Here is an 18158-nt window from a genome sequence, read left to right as displayed (position 1 = left end):
AAACATATAAATGGAAACTATGATCATTTATGAGCTAAAGCCACACACACACACACATATATCTGTGAATGAATGCATATATTTATAACAATCTATCTATCTTATAGTCATCTCTTTATCATTTTTCTGTCATCTATTTTTCTATCATCCATTGATCTATGTATCACAAGTCTTTCTGGTTCATAGATCATAGGACTACAGACATAGAGCTAGAAATGGTCTCAGAGTCCATCTAAGTCTACCTGGCTTTATTTTACAAATGAGAAAACAATGACCCAGGAAAGGTAAAGGAGTAGCCCAAGCTGAAGCAGCTTATTCCTGGTCAGTTAATCAGATGATGGGCATTGTGTTAAACATGGCAGATACAAAGAAAAGTAGAGTCCCTTCCCTTGGTGAGCTTATATTCAAATTCAGGAATCAAAATGTAACTAGCTACATTGTGAACTATACAGAAGATAATCCTAGTTGGAAGTGTGAGACAGAATTTTTGATCCCAAACTCATAACACTATTCATCATGACATAATGTCTCTGTTATATTTAAATTTCTGCATTTACCCATATTTGGGTTAAAAAAATAGCATTCTCACTCTAAGGCAAGAAGAGAATGATTCTAGGGGACAAAGTCATTTGTTCTTTCTTTCAGTTAGGCTGAATTAACCATTAGGTCATTAACCCTTGGAATTGAAATAAGCATTGTAATGGGAATGCTGATAGCAACTCTTCTAATAAAAGTAGAATGAGGAAATGAGATGAAGGGGAGGTAGGATGAATTGATCAACCAAAAAATCTCATGTAGAAACATAAAATATGAAAGAAGGAACATTGAGATCCTGTGTAATGGCCTAATAGAATAATTCCTCAGTTTTACACTTGAGTATCAAAGATTTCCGGAGTCAAGCATGCGTGAAGGCACCTACTGATGAACCTCTGAAAGATCCCGCCCCCTCCTACCACCTTGGAATGTTGTTGTGGAACAATGATGCTATCAGTGCCATTCCTTACAGTGAAGAAAAGTTTCAGGTTTCTTTTTAAGCAGTTAACTTATAGCCTTAACCTAACAAAGGCTACTTTCAGAATTTTATATTGGAAAATTCATTTGAATCAGCAATTCCAATCCACAAACATGCATTAATAATCACTGGAAACTTGATCAATGGAAGCATAAAGTAGGAAACAGGGAAATTGTAATAAAAATGGCCAGAGGCAATCTGTCTGAAGTAATAGGGCTATAGGAATTGACAGGAAAGCTTTGGACCAAATCCTTTTATTAGTCATGAGCTGGAGAACCTCACTTACTATGGCAACATTTTTCCAAGCCATCCACACAGTGCTTGGCACATAGTAGGTATTTATTAAATACTTTTCAAATGATTGCCTGGGTCAGTGGAGAATTCAGTCACAGATGTTAAATATTATTGAAGCAAAGAAAAACTAGACCTTAAAAATGTTAGTAAAGTATAAACATCCTTTGTTTTACAATAATTTGCCTTAACTAGTTGTCATCTATTCACCTACATACATCTATTCACATATCTCTCCACTTAACTCAACTGCACCCCTATCCATCACATAACTGTTTGCCTCAGTTTTCTCAGCTGTACAATGAGCTGGAGAAGGAAATGGCAAATTACTCTAATATATTTTCCCAGAAAACTTTAGATGGAGTCATGAAGAATTAAACATGACTGAAACAATTGAACTGTGTGTGTGTGTGTGTGTGTGTGTGTGTGTGTGTGTGTGTGTGTGTGTGTCTGAGTGAATGATCTGGGAAAGTGAGGTGCTATAGTTTGTGATTAAGAGGGATTAGTTTAAAGCTTTCCTGAGATTCATTGATGACTTGTTTCAGACAGATTGCCTCTGGCTATTTTTGCCACAACTTCCTTTTCCACTTTAGTATCCTATCTATCAAGTTTTTGGTGTTTATTAATGTATGTTTGTAGATTTGACTTGCTGATTGAAATGGAGGAATTTGCCAATATAAAACTTTTAAAGTCGCCCTTGTTTGTTAAGAAGAAAAACCATGAGAAATTCTGACCCTTAATGAAATGAACTTCACAGCTGGGAATTCCAAATGTGATCAGTAGGAATTGGTAATGAATAACTGATATAAGTGCCTAACCACAAGATAAACAGTTTGCATTGGAACAAATGACAGAGGCAGGAGTACTTTTCCTCTTCTGTGTATTCATTCTTCAGCATCTAAGACTAAACCTTGTCAAGAAGGTAGAAGATTAAAGAGGGTGGAGTAAGCTGAAAAAAATACAGAAATTAGGCCATTGGCAGAAGGGATTAGATAGTGAAGTAAAAATAAAAGTATATTGTGAAATCACAGATGGGGGAGTTCTTGGGGCAAAGGATATCAACCCTAAGACCGGGCATGGAATTTCTGAAACAGTCAATTAATCCATATCAGGTTGTATTTATTTGCAATGTAAGCAGGCTGTTCTTGTGGAAAGAGCATTGGAATAGGAGTCAGGAGTCAGCCTGCTTTTTAATTCTAGCTCTGCTATGACCTAACTGGAAAAACTTGGGCAAGATTTTTCCCTTCACTGTGCTTCAATTTCTTCTTCTCGAAACTTAAGCAACTTAACGTGATGATTTCTAAGGGTCATTCCACCTCCACACTGCTACTTCTCAAATGCTTTTCCCACTATACAGAGATTTGTAATGAGGGTTCATGGGTATTTAAAAGGTCAAGGCAAGCTAATTACTAGAGCAAAGGGTATCATTTTTCTTAAACTGATGAAGTGATGGAGCAAAGACCATAGTATATGTCTAAAGGTACTAAATCTCTATTCCAGAGAAGACTACTGGACAACTTGGGAACAGATAATTCCTTCCCAATACATACAGCTCAAAATTTTAATTCTCATAATGTACCCATTAAAGAAGGTTTCTATTTTCCTCAAAAGTCAATGACATCTCAGCAATGTAGGGAAGTTCATACCCTAGGGAAGATAACTTCCCTGAGTGAAGAAAGGAAGGGATTCTATTATTCTCCTATTCTCACCTCCGGCTAAATTTAATATTTTGCTCCTGCAGGGGGATCTTTCTTACACAGTCTCCAGTTCATACATTATTTTTCCATGGCACTCAGGTTGTTGGAATTATTCCAAAAGAGCAAGGAGTCAACCTTACAATTATGGGAAAAAGTCTGGTAGCATATTCGCCTAACCTCCAGTCTCATCAGTATTCCCCCAAAGGAAGTCATACAAAATTGGAAAGTTAGACTTTCTCCATATCCTAAGATGTGGTACTACCTGTTCTCTGAGAATAGAAAGAGGAAAACATAGGAGAAACAATCACATGAAGATAACATATTATATGAATTATTATACTTTTATAAAATGTTTTAAATTCCTTTCAATGATTATCAACAATTAAATCACTTCATTGGTTTAAGTGGTAGCCTGCAATGAAGTGATGAAGCAGAGACCACACTAAATGTGTAAAGGTACTCAATCTCTGTTCCAGAAAAGACCACTCAACAATTTGGGAACTGACAATTTCTCCCCAGTACACCCAGATGAAATTTTAAAATGATTGTATTGTACTTATTGCAAAGGGTTTCTGTTTTTCTCCAAGGCTGATGATCACATCTCACCAATAACTTCCTTTAGTATAGAGGGAAGTAAAGGCCAATGAAGAAGAAAGCTATAGGAAGAGCAATCCACTTAAACAATGATCATCATCATGGCCAGTTTACCATATTTCTAGGTGGTGCAGTGGATAGAATATTGGACCAAGGGTTAGGAAGACTTGAGTCCAAATCCAACCTCAGACATAACCCTACACAATGAATTTAATCTGTATCTGACTCCCTTTCCTCATCTGGAAGATGAGGCAAATAATGGCACTCACCTCCCAGAGTTGTGAGAATAAAATGAGATAGCATTTGTAAAGGGCTTTGCAAACGTTAAAATGTTATACAAATGCAGGATATTTAAATTATTATTACAACACAATCAATTTGTTCACATTCTGACTGTCAGCATGTATTACTAATGCTTTGCTCACGGGGCTACCATACATTATTTAGAATTTCAACTCTTGTCTTCAGCAACAAACTTAATGATGAAGATACATCACAGTAACCTAACAGAGAGTCAGAAATCTCATTGTATCTCAAAGGACCTGTTTTCTCCTCATTGTGAGAGAGGGAAAGAGAAAGGGACCCCTGCTTTAGAATACTGGACTTACAATCAGGGAGACCTGGATTGGAATGTCCTCTCAGATGCTGGTGATGCGTGATTCTGGGCTCATCCTTCAATCTCCCTGAGCCTGAGTTTTCTCTTTGGTAAAATGGGGATAATACATCTCATAGGGTTGTAGAAAGATGTAAATGAGAAAAAGGATGTAGAGTGCTTTGGGAATCTCAAGTCACTACCTATTAGAGGGCTATTATTGTGACTTAGATCACAACTATAGCACACACTAGTAGATAACTCATCATTAGGGGCAAAACAATCACTTTGGCAACAAACATCCTCGTGGGCATCCTCTAGGAATTTTGTGAGTGGGGTCCTGAGAATTTTAAGAGGTCAGTGTGGATCCTCTCTGCAGCATTCCTCATTGGAGAACTTCCTTTTCTCCAGCCACTCTAGGGGAAATAGGTTCCAGCTCCTTTTCCCTCTCGTACAAACAGTCAGGGAGCAGGCTTGAGCACAGGATTCGAATCTATCTCATTTTTTTTTAAACCCTTACCTTCCGTCTTGGAGTCAATACTGTGTATTGAGGTCAGATTTGAATCTAGGACCTCCCGTCTCTAGCCCTGGCTTTCAATCCACTGAGCTACCCAGCTGTCCCCAGGATTCGAATCTCTTGACTCCTAGCCTAGTGTGCAGCCTTTCCTGGCTCTCTGTGAGCCACAACTGTTTTGTAAGGAAGAAGCCATCCTTTTCTTCAGAGCATCAGACTTTGCAGAAATCTTGGCCTCTCACATTTGTGACAGTCTGCAAATACATTGTATAACTACCAATTATTTTATGTAAATGAACAAAGAAACCACACAGTAGTGTCTCGCAGTACACTGAAGGAATAGATGTTGGTATTTTAAGGACCCCTCTAGCTAAGACATGGTAATTCTGAAAATTATTAAATGATATTTTGCCTGCAAGTGCTTATAAATCATGAGGATATCTTTTATCTAGTATGGACCTGTGGTTTCATTAATGGATAGAGATCCCAGTGAGGAAAATCCCTCTTTCAGGGAAGATCAGAGACTCCTCTACAACTTCTAGTTTTGATGATGTGCCTCAGAGCACTAAAAGGCTATTATATGGAGCATTTTTAGAGAGCTTTAAGGTTTGCAAAGCACTTTACAAACAACTTTTTTTCTCATTTTATTCTCGCATCAACCTGGGGTGGAGGGCCAAAGTCACAATTATCTTATTTTACAGTTAAAGAAACTGATGTAGATGCAAGTTAGGTGACTTGACCAGGCACACATTATTAGGAAGTGTTTGAAACTAGACTTGAACTCAGTTCTTCCTGGTTCCAAGTCTTTCTATATTCTATGCCATGCTACCTCTGAAAAAATAAAATAGGTTTAGGGGCAGCTGGGTGGCTCAGTGGATTGAGAACCAAACCTAGAGACAGGAGATCCTGGGTTCCAATCTAGTCTCAGACACATCCTAGCTGAGTGACCCTGGGCAAGTCACTTAACCCCCATTGACTAGTCCTTAATGCTCTTCTGTCTTGGAACCAATACATAATAGTGATTCTAAGATGCAAGGCAAGGGTTAAAAAAATAAAAGAGGCATACTGTTTGCTGGTGGGCAAGTTGGGTTATTTTTTTGTCTCTAGATTTTCTTCCAATAAATCTCTGGAATTAAAATTCCTTGGCCTTCAAATGACAGGTGTTAATAAGCATTTTTTGAGAATCTTTTGGACAAATCAATTAAATGGGTCCTACATCCATTATCCATTCTTGAAACAATGAAAGAAAGGCTTTGATTCATTCAAAATCTGGAGAGACCTGAATTCATATCTTTCCTCTCTCATTCACTAACTGCAAAAGCCACATAATCTAAGTCTCAGTCTCCTTATCTGTAAAATGGGGATAAAAATGCCTACCAGTATCTATTTTATGGAGTTGTTGACTATAAAGTTGATGTGAACTTGAACATTCTATATAAACATAGGTTATAATAGCTATATAAGTAAATAGCCATATTGTCTTCCTCCGCTCTTGTGGACCAAGAATTCATACACTCCCAAATAGAACAAAAGGAAGAAGAGAAAGAAAAAGACCTCCAGATTTCACTGATAGAATCCTTAGTCTCTATAAAAAAAAATTAAGAGCTATATAGGCTCCAGGAGTGGGGAAGGAGGAGGGAAGGGAAAGAACATGAATCATGTAATCATAGGAAAATATCCTAAATTAATTAATATTTTTTTAAAAATTAAGAGCTAGATTACATTATTTTACTTCAAAAAGAAAAATATATGAAACCTAGAAAAAATGGTAGGTCAAAAGAAATTCTTACAAAGATATAGTTTACATTTGTGGAATGCATGTCCATCCAGACAATCCTTTCATGTTTTGTACCTTTCACTTGGACTAGTCTGTCATCTTCCTTTCATTTTGGAACTGGATATCAGGCAAAGGGATTCCCACGTAAACTCTGGAAGTGAATTCAGTCATAATGCTCCCAAATTTAGATTCAATGCAAACAGAACAACGTTTTGGGTTTCAAATTGTGTCTTCAATAAAAAGGCAGAATTCTGAATTTAACACACTATAATAGAAATCCCTGTGAATAATGTTGATTCTTTAAAGAGAGGGTCTCAGGATCACTGAAAGTAGACCTATTTTCTGTATCCTATAATTTAAACCTTTGTAAAATTTTTTTCAATCAAGTTTTTTAAGGTATAAGAATCTATGAAATGGACTATTTGTTTCTTCTATGAACATAAACTCCATGTTTATTATTAGGATTAATAATAATAATAATAATAGTAGGTGGCATTTATATAAGACTTTGAAGCTCAGCAAAGGCTTTATTTGTATAGTATAACATTTGAGACTCATAATAATACTACTAGTTTATATTATAGCTATTATTAGCCCCATTTTAACATATGAGGAAACTGAGGCTCAGGAAATATTATTGGGTTCAGGGTCACACAGCTAGTAAATGTCAGAGGCAGGTTTTGAACATGACTCTTCCTAACGCCAAGGCTAGCACTCTGTACCCTATGTTATGCAGCCTCTTATGTTTGCCCACAGAGAGACAGATTATGTTTCTAGACTGCCTATTTGGTACCCACAAAGCCATCTGTGTTCACAAATGTTGAGGTTATAAAAAACATTATAGAGGCAAACATAGACAACTGATTTCTGAAACCTAACCTAAGGTGAAGGATGACTTTTCTTTGACAAAGCCAGACCATTTTACTGTAGGCTGAATTTATCCAAAGCCATTGGGTTAAATTCCTTGGCATCAAGGAATGAAGTTCTACCTATTTGGATGATGGTTCTGAACGTGGTCTGGCTCTCTAACATTGTTAAAATAGCTCTGTTGAAATGACAAATGGGACAGAAAACACTTATTATATTTAGTTGCTTTGCCTCAGAACACTTTCTCCATGCAACTTCTTGTAGCTGACTGTAGAGAGAGCTTGAGAAGGCCACCCAGAAGCAGAAGTCCTCTTATGCAGACTCTGGTTTCTAGAAGGCTAGAGTCTAACAACCAAAAATTAAATGATTTGAAAGGAGGCCAAAAGGATCCCTGCACTGAAATCAGAAATGGAAGTAAAATCTACTCCATGGGGGACAATTAGTCTTTAATTTGTGGACTGCTTTATTTTTCAAAGTAATTAGATATTGTCTCCATCACACACACACACACACACAAATAAACTATACGGTATCATACCTTACTCAATATGTTGCTTTGACTTTTAAGAAGCAAAGACTTTCAATCAGATGCATCCCAAGGAAGGGATGATCTAATTCAGCCATCAATAATTCATTTATCAGAAATAGAAGTCGTGGTATGAAATGCCAGGAGATTGTTTCATTTGCAAGGAGGCATTTTCTATTTTAAACCAAGAACAATTCAGTCAGCTTTACTTGGCAGGCTGATGTAAGTAGGAGAACAGCTAACTGTGAGGCCAGGGCTCTCTGGTCTCCTCTAAGAAGGCTATTTCTCCAATATCAATTATTCAAGTCTGACATGACATGCCACCATTCAGGAACTAGCACAACCCATGAGAAAGGGATTTTTATAACTTTTGCCAATGAAAGGTCTTTTGTTCACGTCCAAGAATCAATGTAAATAGAGGCTTTTAGATGAAAGAGGTTATTTTTATAAATTTTTTTGAGGGGGTAGTTTGCCCTATCATTGGAAAATTTTCAAAGTGCTTGTGTCCATTCTACCGGCCCTTAAGGGACCCCTCCCCAGTTCACACAGGATCACAAATTTAGAGTTGGGAAAAGCATTTGAGTCAGTCACTTGGCCATTAAGTACGTATTATGTGCCAGACTGTTCAAACGCCCAGTGATATAAACAAATGCAAAAAGAATCCCTGTTCTCTGAGAATATACATTCTAGGACTTGCTGTTACCTGGGAGAGCCGCCATGTAAATAATTAGGTGCATCCAACTCATCCAGAGAGGAAGTGGGAGGTAATGTTAGTGGTAAAGGCACTTGAAGCTGGAGAGGGGAAGGGGGAAGTCGTCAGAATATGGGGTTTTAGTTGAGTTTTGAAGCCACAAAAAGGAAGAGATGGAAGTAATAGAGCAGAGCATTTCAGTCATATAGGACAGTCGGTTCAAGATACAAGGATGGTAGATGTTTGAGGAACCTCAAATAGGCCAGTGTATTGGTTTGAGATCCGTAGTCCAGTTCCCAGTTGGGGAAGCAGGTAGAACACTGGGTCTGGAGTCAGGAAGACCTGAATTCAAATCAGACCTGAGGCACTTCTGAATTATGAGATCCTGGACAAGTCACTCAACCTTGTTTGCCTCAGTTTCTTCATCTGTAAAATGAACTGGAGAAGGAAATGGCAAACCATTCCAGTAACTTTCTCAAGAAAACCCTAAATGGGGTCTTGAAGAGTCAGACATGGCTGAACAACAGCATTAAGATTGGAGCTAAAGCCAACTTGCATATCCTGGGGAAAAGTTCACTTAAATTATCTGTGTGAACATTTACACCTCAGGGATTTGCAAATTCTTCAAATCAGGGATTGATTCATTGTTTTACTCAATGTCTAGACTTAAGAAAACTTAAGAAAATTATTCACCTGAAACTTTAAAATGTGTCATCTGGATAGAGAGCTGGTTGTTAATTTTTTACCAGTACTGTATTACTAAATTCAAATGGAATAATTTCCACAACCCTAAAAATAAAAGGGAAAAAAAGTACTCAAATCTTAGGTTCTTTCTTAAAAATATTTAAAATTGATCACTTAATAAACAATAGTTGCATATGAAAATCTCTATCAATATGTTTACTATTTCATGGTCATTCAGTGGACTCCCATAAAGTGAGGTTGCTTTTAACCTAAATGTCTGAAACCAAGCTGTGGCTCAGCAGAGATAAGATTAATCAGCTCCATTAAGAACAAAATAAGAAAACAAACCATGATGTCTTGGAAAGCAAGATGACTTCATCTACAGCTGATTGCCTTCTTCTGCTCAGCAGAGAAAAGAAAGTCTATGGCAGCATCCTACCAATGAAATGTCCTCTACTTCACTGCCAATGTGCACCAGCCCAAGCACGCTTCTCGTAAAACCCTTTTATAGCCCACAGTAAGCAAGCCATCATTGCAATCATGACACTGTGCGCCATCTTTCTGGTCAGATCTGGGGGAAATGGGGCAGGCAGGCAGTCTGGCCACTGTGAAATACAGTTAACAGAAAATGTGTGGCTTTTTCTGTGCAAAGGTACTAAGAAAGACTGTGAGAGTCAAAATCTCAGAGTGGTTCAAAAGAGTTTGCAAACAGCAACTGAGGCCACAACTCCAGCACAATGTGTGTATTGTAGATGGGACCATCTGTCAGCCACACCCTTCCATAGCAATGATCATTAATCCTTTCATTTGTCAACATTAAAGATGTAACCATGCATGGGCTCTGGCTTTAAAGGCTATGAAAAGGAACTGATTATCTGGGTCTCCCTTCTTTCCCTCAATGTCTCTGGACTCTATAACCTATTTTCTTTGGTTCTATTTCTTTACATTCTTTGGAACTTCCCTCTTCTGGTCAGTAAGATCTGGGTTCAGATCTTGCTTGTGATATATATTTGTTCTATGACTAATGAGGACAAATCACTTAATCTCTCAAAGCTCCTTGGCAAGCCTCTATTGTGCTGTTATATAAGAGGTACTCTTCTGTACCTATGAAAGGAGTTTCCATACCAGGAATTCCCTATACCAAGAAAATCCCAGATTAAAAAAAAAAAGTAACAATAACCACACACACACAAACAGCCTGCTTTGGATCATTGTTCAAAATGACTTGAAAGGGGGAAACTAGTTGGCATAGTGGATAGAATACCAAGCAGGAAAACCTGGGTTCAAATCTGACTTCAGATATTTCCTAGCAGTGCGACCCTGAGCAAATTATTTAACCCATTTTTTGCCTAGACCTTCTATCTTAGAGTTTTTTCTAGGACACAAAGAAAGGGTTAAAAAAAAGATGAAAACAAAAAAAAAGAAAACAAAATGACTTGAAAAACAAGGTTTTCAGAGTTAGTGGCTAAGTGACAGAGCAGATGATTCACTGAGCTTAGAAAACCCAATTTCAAATCCAACCTTCGACATTTACTAGCTGTATAATCCTGGGTAAATCATTTGACCTCTATTTACCAGAATTTCCTTAACTATAAAGTGGAGATAGTAACAGCCTCTAACTCCAAGAATTGTTGGGAAGATCAAATGAGGCAATACTTGTGAAATGTTGGCCCTTGATAAACACTTGTTTTCTTCCTTTTAAACCTTGAGTTAATGCTTTCTCAATTTTTTTTTTCTTAACAAACAACCACTGAAGACATGATTGGTCCATAGAACCACCATGTTGAAATTTATCAGCTGTGCCTTGCTTTCTTATTGAACATTTCACATACATTTCTCCAAAGAGAGTTGGCAAAATAGGTTCAGATAAGCCATTTCACCTGATTTGAGAGTACCACCTTCCTTCCCTCCAGTGTGTGTACCTGGTGCTTCCTTAAAGAATTGCAAATGAGACAATCGGGATTCTTTATAGAAGCTACAGGGTCACCAGCTTTCAATTGGGCCCTTGTCTGTGTTGCTTCAGGAACATTCTAGAAACTTCTATTTCTATTACTTTGCATATTAGCCCTTTCACCAGTAACACATGATTTGTAGCACTCATGTAGCTTCTATTGTCAGCAATCTCGGCACGTTTTCTACGACCAGTTTGTTGTGGCTTTCTGCGAAAAGTAAGATAAACCATATGTGTATACACAATTGCTGAAGTAATATGGCTTCATTCAAATTTATTGGACTAGTGCAGGTCTACTAGCTAAGAAAATTTTCTGTAAAGATAAGTATTCCTATTCACTATAGGAGATTGAATGTTTAAAAAGATGTAATAGTTGTGCATAAACTATCCTTGCCACTGCTTCCAACATCCCAAAACAAGACTTAGACACGTAAAATCCAAATGAGAAAGCCCAGAGCCCAGCATAATGGCCTTGTCCAAAACATTCATAATGGTAAAAACCAAACCAAACAACAGCACGAGTGCACATGCACATACGAAACTTTGTGTGAAAGTATTATAATGAATACAAAGATTCTGTGAATACTTCAAGTTAGATTAGAATATAAACTCCTTGAGTGAGGTGTTTTTTTCATTGTTTTTCTTTGTATTCCCAGTGCTTTCCATGGTGCCTAACACAAAGCAGACAACTGGTAAATGCTTGTTAATTTTTGTATTATTTTAAACAAAAATTAGCCAAAAACAAGTGATGAAATAAAACCAAAAAGTATCTTAAGATAAATGGCAAAATGACCATTCATTTTTGTTTCCCTTTTAGTATAATTCTTTTACTAATAAAGAAATGCATAGGAAATGAGTAGGCTTTCTGGGATGGGGCTGTGGTCTGTATGCAGACAAAGTGTGAGAACCTTACATTAACCTTGGGCTTTTCAAGCACTCCAGTAATTGATATCTGGTGGAACTTCAGCTCACTGTCATTCTAGTACAGAGCAAAGAACACTGACTTAGCGGGTCCTCTGCCATACACTACCTGTGTGACCTTGAGTAAGTCATTGAATCTCCCTGGGATTCAGTTCCTTCATCTATAAAATGAGAATTAGACTCGATGATGTAAATGTCACTTCCATCTCTAAGTCTATGATCATGTGAACCAAATGCAGTGGGGGAGACTTCAGCATAATGGGGAAAAGAAGAGAAAGAACAAGAAAAAAATCTTTAAAAAATACACAGTACCAAAAAAAGTGAGCCAAAAAGTAATCTGCTCTAACTTACTTTTCCCCTACATGGCCAGAGAATCATTTAGAGTACCCTACGAGGATCCTACTTGGTTTGGGCCACAGTCTTCTTCAGGGCTGAATAGCTATATAGATATATAGCAACTCTGGCATATAAAGTGAAGCCTGCTGGTCAACTAAGAGAGGGCTTAGTTGGTGGTGGTGATAGTAGTTGTTATAAGAGAGGCATGGGAGGAAATGATTTAATTGGTTTGGAGAACATCCAGTGTGGAATTTCCCTGTACCAATAGAGATCAGCCACTTGTCTATAACTCACAGTACACTAAGAGTAGGAGTTCTTAAAATTTTTTTTGTGTCATGGGCCCTACTTCTTTGGCAGTTTGCTGAAGTCTGTTGACTTCTCAGAATAATGCTTTTAAATGCATAAAATGTAATATAAGAGAAATCAACTATATTGGGAAAAAGCTGTAACTTTTATTTTATTTTTTACATTATTATATTTATATTTATTTTATTATTTTATTTATTTATTATTATGTATTATATAACATATAACCTATTATATTATATTTATTGTTATCTTATTATTATATTTATATTTATGCATATTATGTATATTATTATTTATTTATTATATAAAGATAAAATCTATACTTGGACCCAGGGAAGTCCATTGATCTGAGGTTAAAACACCCTGTTTTACAGAGTCATGAGTGGCACCAGGAGATTAAGAAATTCTGTTGCTTCCTTCTGTTCAGTGAAAAATTGTATATTCCAAAGGCCTATGACAACAGTTTTGGAGGCAAAACTTGGAGCTAGGTCTTTCTGACTCTAAGGCCAGCCCCCTAATCGCTATTCCAATCTACCTTTCTAAGATGAAGGTTCATCATTGTTTATTTCAGAGGCTCCTCACGAAAATACTTCTCATATGATGAGCAGAAGGGCAAAGTTCTACGTGAAGGAGGCAAATGTCAAAGACACCCAGTCACCCTGCTCTCAGGCCTTACTTGTTCTCATTGCTGGCATCGTAGCGAGGCATTGGGTCGAAATCATTCCCATTCACATCGAAACTTGCCTGAGAATCCTGTAACCAACAGAAGAGAAAGGGAGAAAAAGAAAGATGGAAGCTCATTAATTTGCCATTAACAAACTAGCTTCATGTTTTCATCAACAAGATCCTACATGTGAATAATTAGGTTAACCAACATTCTCATGGTTGAATGACCACAGACTATTTTAGGGAAGATTAGTTAATTCAGGAACAATCATCAAATCAGCATTCTTGATTTTCCTTTATACAGAGAGGAGCAATATCATATAGGCAAGACATCATAAGCAAATACTAAACTGGAGCTGCTTTATTACTTAAAATGGCTTTTTGAAAAATCCTAGTGCCTCTCTTCTTAGAAATCAGTGTAGTCTTTGCTGCCCATCTCACTGTCCCCAGACTTATTTACATCTGCTTTTGTCTACCTACTCCATTCTCACCTGCAAGTCCATTTTTTACACCCCTAAATTGCTTTCTTCTCAAAAGTCTCTAAGATTTCAATCCCTCCAACTCACTGAAGTCTTACTTCCTCAATGTAATCTTTCTTGTCAAAAAAGAAACAAAAATAAATTCCCAGTCTTCCAACTCTCAGCATCCTTAGCTTATTCTCTGAGGTCAGAAACTCTGCCTTATCTGAAGTTTATATTGCCTCCAGGCCTAGAACAGTGCTTTGGATCCAGTAAATGCTTAATAAATTTGACTTGAACAAGCATCTAGCTAGCTCAACATACTGCAAAAGGCTATAAAATCACAAATAAGGGATATGCTAAATAAAGTTTGCCCATAATTATCCATTAAGTTAGGTCCCTTTATAACCACTACTTAGCAGAATTTATTAGCCTATTTTTAATACTACACACTATAAAAGAAAAGTGAATATACTTTAAAAGTAAAATTATAATTTATTTTTTTGAAAATAATTGATAATAACAGCTCTTTTTGTGGTGGCAAAGAATGGGAAATTAAGTAGGTGCTCATCAATTAGGGAATAGCTAAGGAAGTTATGGTATATGAATGTGTCATTTTATATTGTGCTGTAAAAAATGATGAAGGTGATAGTTTCAGATCCACTTGGAAAAACTTGTAGGAACTGAGGCAGGGTGAAGTGCACAGAATCAGGAGGATAATAGAAGAACAACAATATTGTAAAGACAACTTTAAAAGACTTGGGAACTCTGATCAATGGAATGACAAATTACGATTACAGAGCACTCGTGATGAAACATGATACCCCCTCCTGAAAAAGAGAGGACAGACTCAGTACTGAGAGACATATGTGTATATATAGGCTCACACATACATTACAGATGCATCCACATCCATATACAAATATAGGTGAATATGGAAATTATGGGAGTTTGTTTTGCTTAACTATACCATTTTTGTAACAGAAGGGTTTGTTTCCTTTCCCAGTGGGAAGGAGAGAAGGTGGATTTTCATTGATAAAAAAGTAAAATTTGATTTCAAATAGTTTATATTTTAGAATTCACTAATTCATCTTTACTCTTTTCCTGCTCATTAGTCTAAATTTCTGAGATAATATAGGTGCCATATTGCATAAATAAGGTAAAAACAAATTAGATTTTTTAAAAGAATGACCATATGTTCTAATCCGCGAAATATGATTATGTGAGCTATAGAATAATTTAAATTTCCATTACTAAAGATTTCCACCTCAAATTTGTAAAAATAATTCTAAACTTTCCTACATAATATAAATGTTTCTACTTTAAAATGTTGGTGAAAATTCTTTTTAAAAAAAATTGTAGTTGCTCATGTAAACATTGTTTTTACCATCACATAAGGTTCCTCAGGCTGAAAATAAACTCTAGCCCAACCATACACTCTTATCTAGGCTGTGTGACTTAATCTAATTAATGTGGAAATAAGTGTCCTCTTCACATGGCAAGTCTTTCCTTTCTATGTCTTCAGTGTTCAAAATCATCACTTCCAATGATTACAGTTAACATTGATTTGCATTGCTCTGAAGTTTCCTTTCACAAAAAAGAGGGAAAAATTAAATATACTAACCAGATTAATAGGATTAGGATAAAGTCATTTGGGGGTCAAAGTGGGATAATGTATTGACTGATGAACTTGGAGCCATCAGAGTTTGGAAAAGTCACTTCCTTCTCTTTGGACCTCCATTTTTTCATCTATAAAATGATATGGTTGTTCTAGATGGCATCAAAGGTTCCTTAAAGATCTAGATCTATGAATTAATAATATATGATCTTATCCAATTAAGGCAACAAGATGGGGATTGAAATAAAAAAAAAACAACAACACTGCTGGGGCAAAAGATTTCAAGTCCTGACTTTTTTGTTAATTACATGCCTGGCTGAAATGGACTTTTTTGAAGTTATCCAGATTCGGGGCGGGGGGTAGCCTTGAGTTTCTTGGATTTCAGTTTCTTCATCCATAATACAAGGGGGTTGTACTAGATGACCTGTCATTTAAAAAGATGGAAGTCAGGGGGCAGCTAGGTAGCTCAGTTGATTGAGAGTCAGACCCAGAGGTGGGAGGTCCTGGGTTCAAATCTGGCCTCAGACACTTCCTAGCTGTGTGACTCTGGGCAAGTCACTTAACCCGCATTGCCTAGCCCTTACCACTCTTCTATCTTGGAATCAATATTGATTCCAAGATGGAAGGTAAGGGTTAAAAAAAAAGATGGAAGTCATCTAGAAATATATCTGTAGAGGCTTGAACTAGATGGTTTTCTGTTCCTTTCTTCCTCAAGGAAATCAACTGATTAATTTTACTATACTCCTTGGAGACAAGTCATTATTATTCTCTCTGGTTTAAAGAAAAGGATGAGAGATCAGATCGCAAGGATACAACTAAGAACAATGGGATTAAATTATAGAAAGACGGAGAATGCCTTAGCATAAAGGAAAATATGGCAGCTGGTGGCATAGTATATATGCTAGACCTAGAGTCAAAAAGACTCATATGGCCTCAGATACTGATTGTGTGTTCCTGGGTAAGTCACTTAACCTTCTTTGGCCATTTCCTTATCTGTAAAATGTACTGGAGAAGGAAATGACAAACCACTCTAGTACCTTTGCCAAGAAAAAACCTCAAATGGAATCACAGAGTCAGACATGAATTAAAACAACTGAACAACAGTAACAACATAAGGGAAAACATCCCAAGAGAGAAAAAACATAGAGAAAACAGCTCAAAAGCAAAATGGATGACTTCAGGAGCTAGTGAGGTCCCCTCTTCTCTGAAGGCTTTGAACAAGGCTAGAGGGTCATTTGTCAAGCATATTATAGAAGTGACATATTCAGGTACAGTTTAAACTAAATGGCTTCTAATATTCCTTCTAACTCTGAGAACATCTGATATTCTGAACTCTATTACCAATGGAATCACAGTTTATATTTACATCTATATACAGAAAAAATAGCAGAAACATTAACCCAAAGCTGGAAGTAATCCTGATCTCAAGGAAAGAGCTAGAAAGTTATCATGGCTAATTAGTTTAAATATATATTACATATTACATATTTATATAGAAAACAGCTTTTTCCATTCCTTTGACTTCATAGAAGTATTTTCAGTTAAGAATGGAAAAGCAAAATAAAAAGAATCCTTCTTCAATAATCACTTTTCTCTTTCAACATGAGAGTTGAAAAGTTCCTTCCATTATAGAGTAGAATGCTGAAGGCTAATATGCAATGTAGGGTAGTGATGGTGTAGTTGAGGATTTGCCCACTTGGGCACATGCGAAACATGTGATGACACAGATTGAAGTACTCTGCATGCAAACAGGGAATAAAGATGATCTTTTAATTAAGAATACACATGTATAAAGCAATATGAAAAAAGAAAACAAAGCTTTATATTACTTTGAATTCACTTAAGCTGTATAAATGGATATCATTTTACGTGGTTCTAAATTTAAAAGACAATCAAGCAACCAAGTTTTATTTTTATCCATATGACATCAAATAACCATTTAAATTGATTTCTGTTTTTTAAGTGAACTGCTTATTTAGCAGAACAGATCTAACTGAATCCCTGTTCTGATAATGTTGAGACAAAGCCTTTGAATGGTCAGGTTTCCAGGCTGGATTGTATTAGGTAATTTAAAACCACAGACATAATCTGAAAAGTTTGCTTGAGTTGTTAAATAAAAACAACTAGATAAACCTAGCTATGCATACTCAGAGAAATTATTGTATTTGAGAAACTGTACATGATGTTCCATTTTAGTTGCTTAAATGGGTCATTCCTCAGCTGTAATAGGAATTAAAACAGGTACTCAAATCATAGGATTGGAAACAGGGCAGTAAATGGATAGAAAACAGAAAGTTAAAAAAGGAAAGTGTATGATAAAGGTAGTGATGGAGAGAAGAACTGGTTAGGGTGCTGGTATATTTTGTATTTTCAGAAATACACAACAAAGTAATGAAGATACATCTGTCCTAGGTCAGTAAGATTAGGAGAAGATACTTCAAATTTCTATTTTTAAAGCATTAATATTATACTATGGTCATTGAGGGAATCTCCCTACACTGTTGAAATCACAACTCTGGATAAATTCACATATATTCCTATATGTGTATATGTAAACGTGTGTATATCGATAGTGGAAGCTGATGAGGAAACTCTTGATCAGCTAATCCCCATTCATCCCTTCAGGTCAGTGAGTAATACTGCAGAATATAAGG

At 36.5% G+C, this 18158-nt stretch overlaps 1 protein-coding gene across 1 annotated transcript in view; it reads right to left on the bottom strand.

The window, feature by feature from the left end:
* The window catches only part of PCSK5 (proprotein convertase subtilisin/kexin type 5), a gene marked incomplete at its 5' end in the record, with an annotated part of 595445 nt that overhangs the window by 451136 nt on the left and 126151 nt on the right, over positions 1-18158 (bottom strand). Inside the window, one exon of the mRNA XM_056806299.1 lies at positions 13439-13515. Coding sequence (XP_056662277.1) covers positions 13439-13515 — 77 coding nt within the window. The remainder of the gene's footprint in view (positions 1-13438; positions 13516-18158) is intronic.

This window comes from Monodelphis domestica, chromosome 7, assembly GCF_027887165.1.
Source record: "Monodelphis domestica isolate mMonDom1 chromosome 7, mMonDom1.pri, whole genome shotgun sequence".
NCBI classification, from domain to species: Eukaryota; Metazoa; Chordata; class Mammalia; order Didelphimorphia; family Didelphidae; genus Monodelphis; species Monodelphis domestica.
Note: the sequence above shows the minus strand (reverse complement) of the source record. Positions and strands in the feature narration are given on the sequence as shown.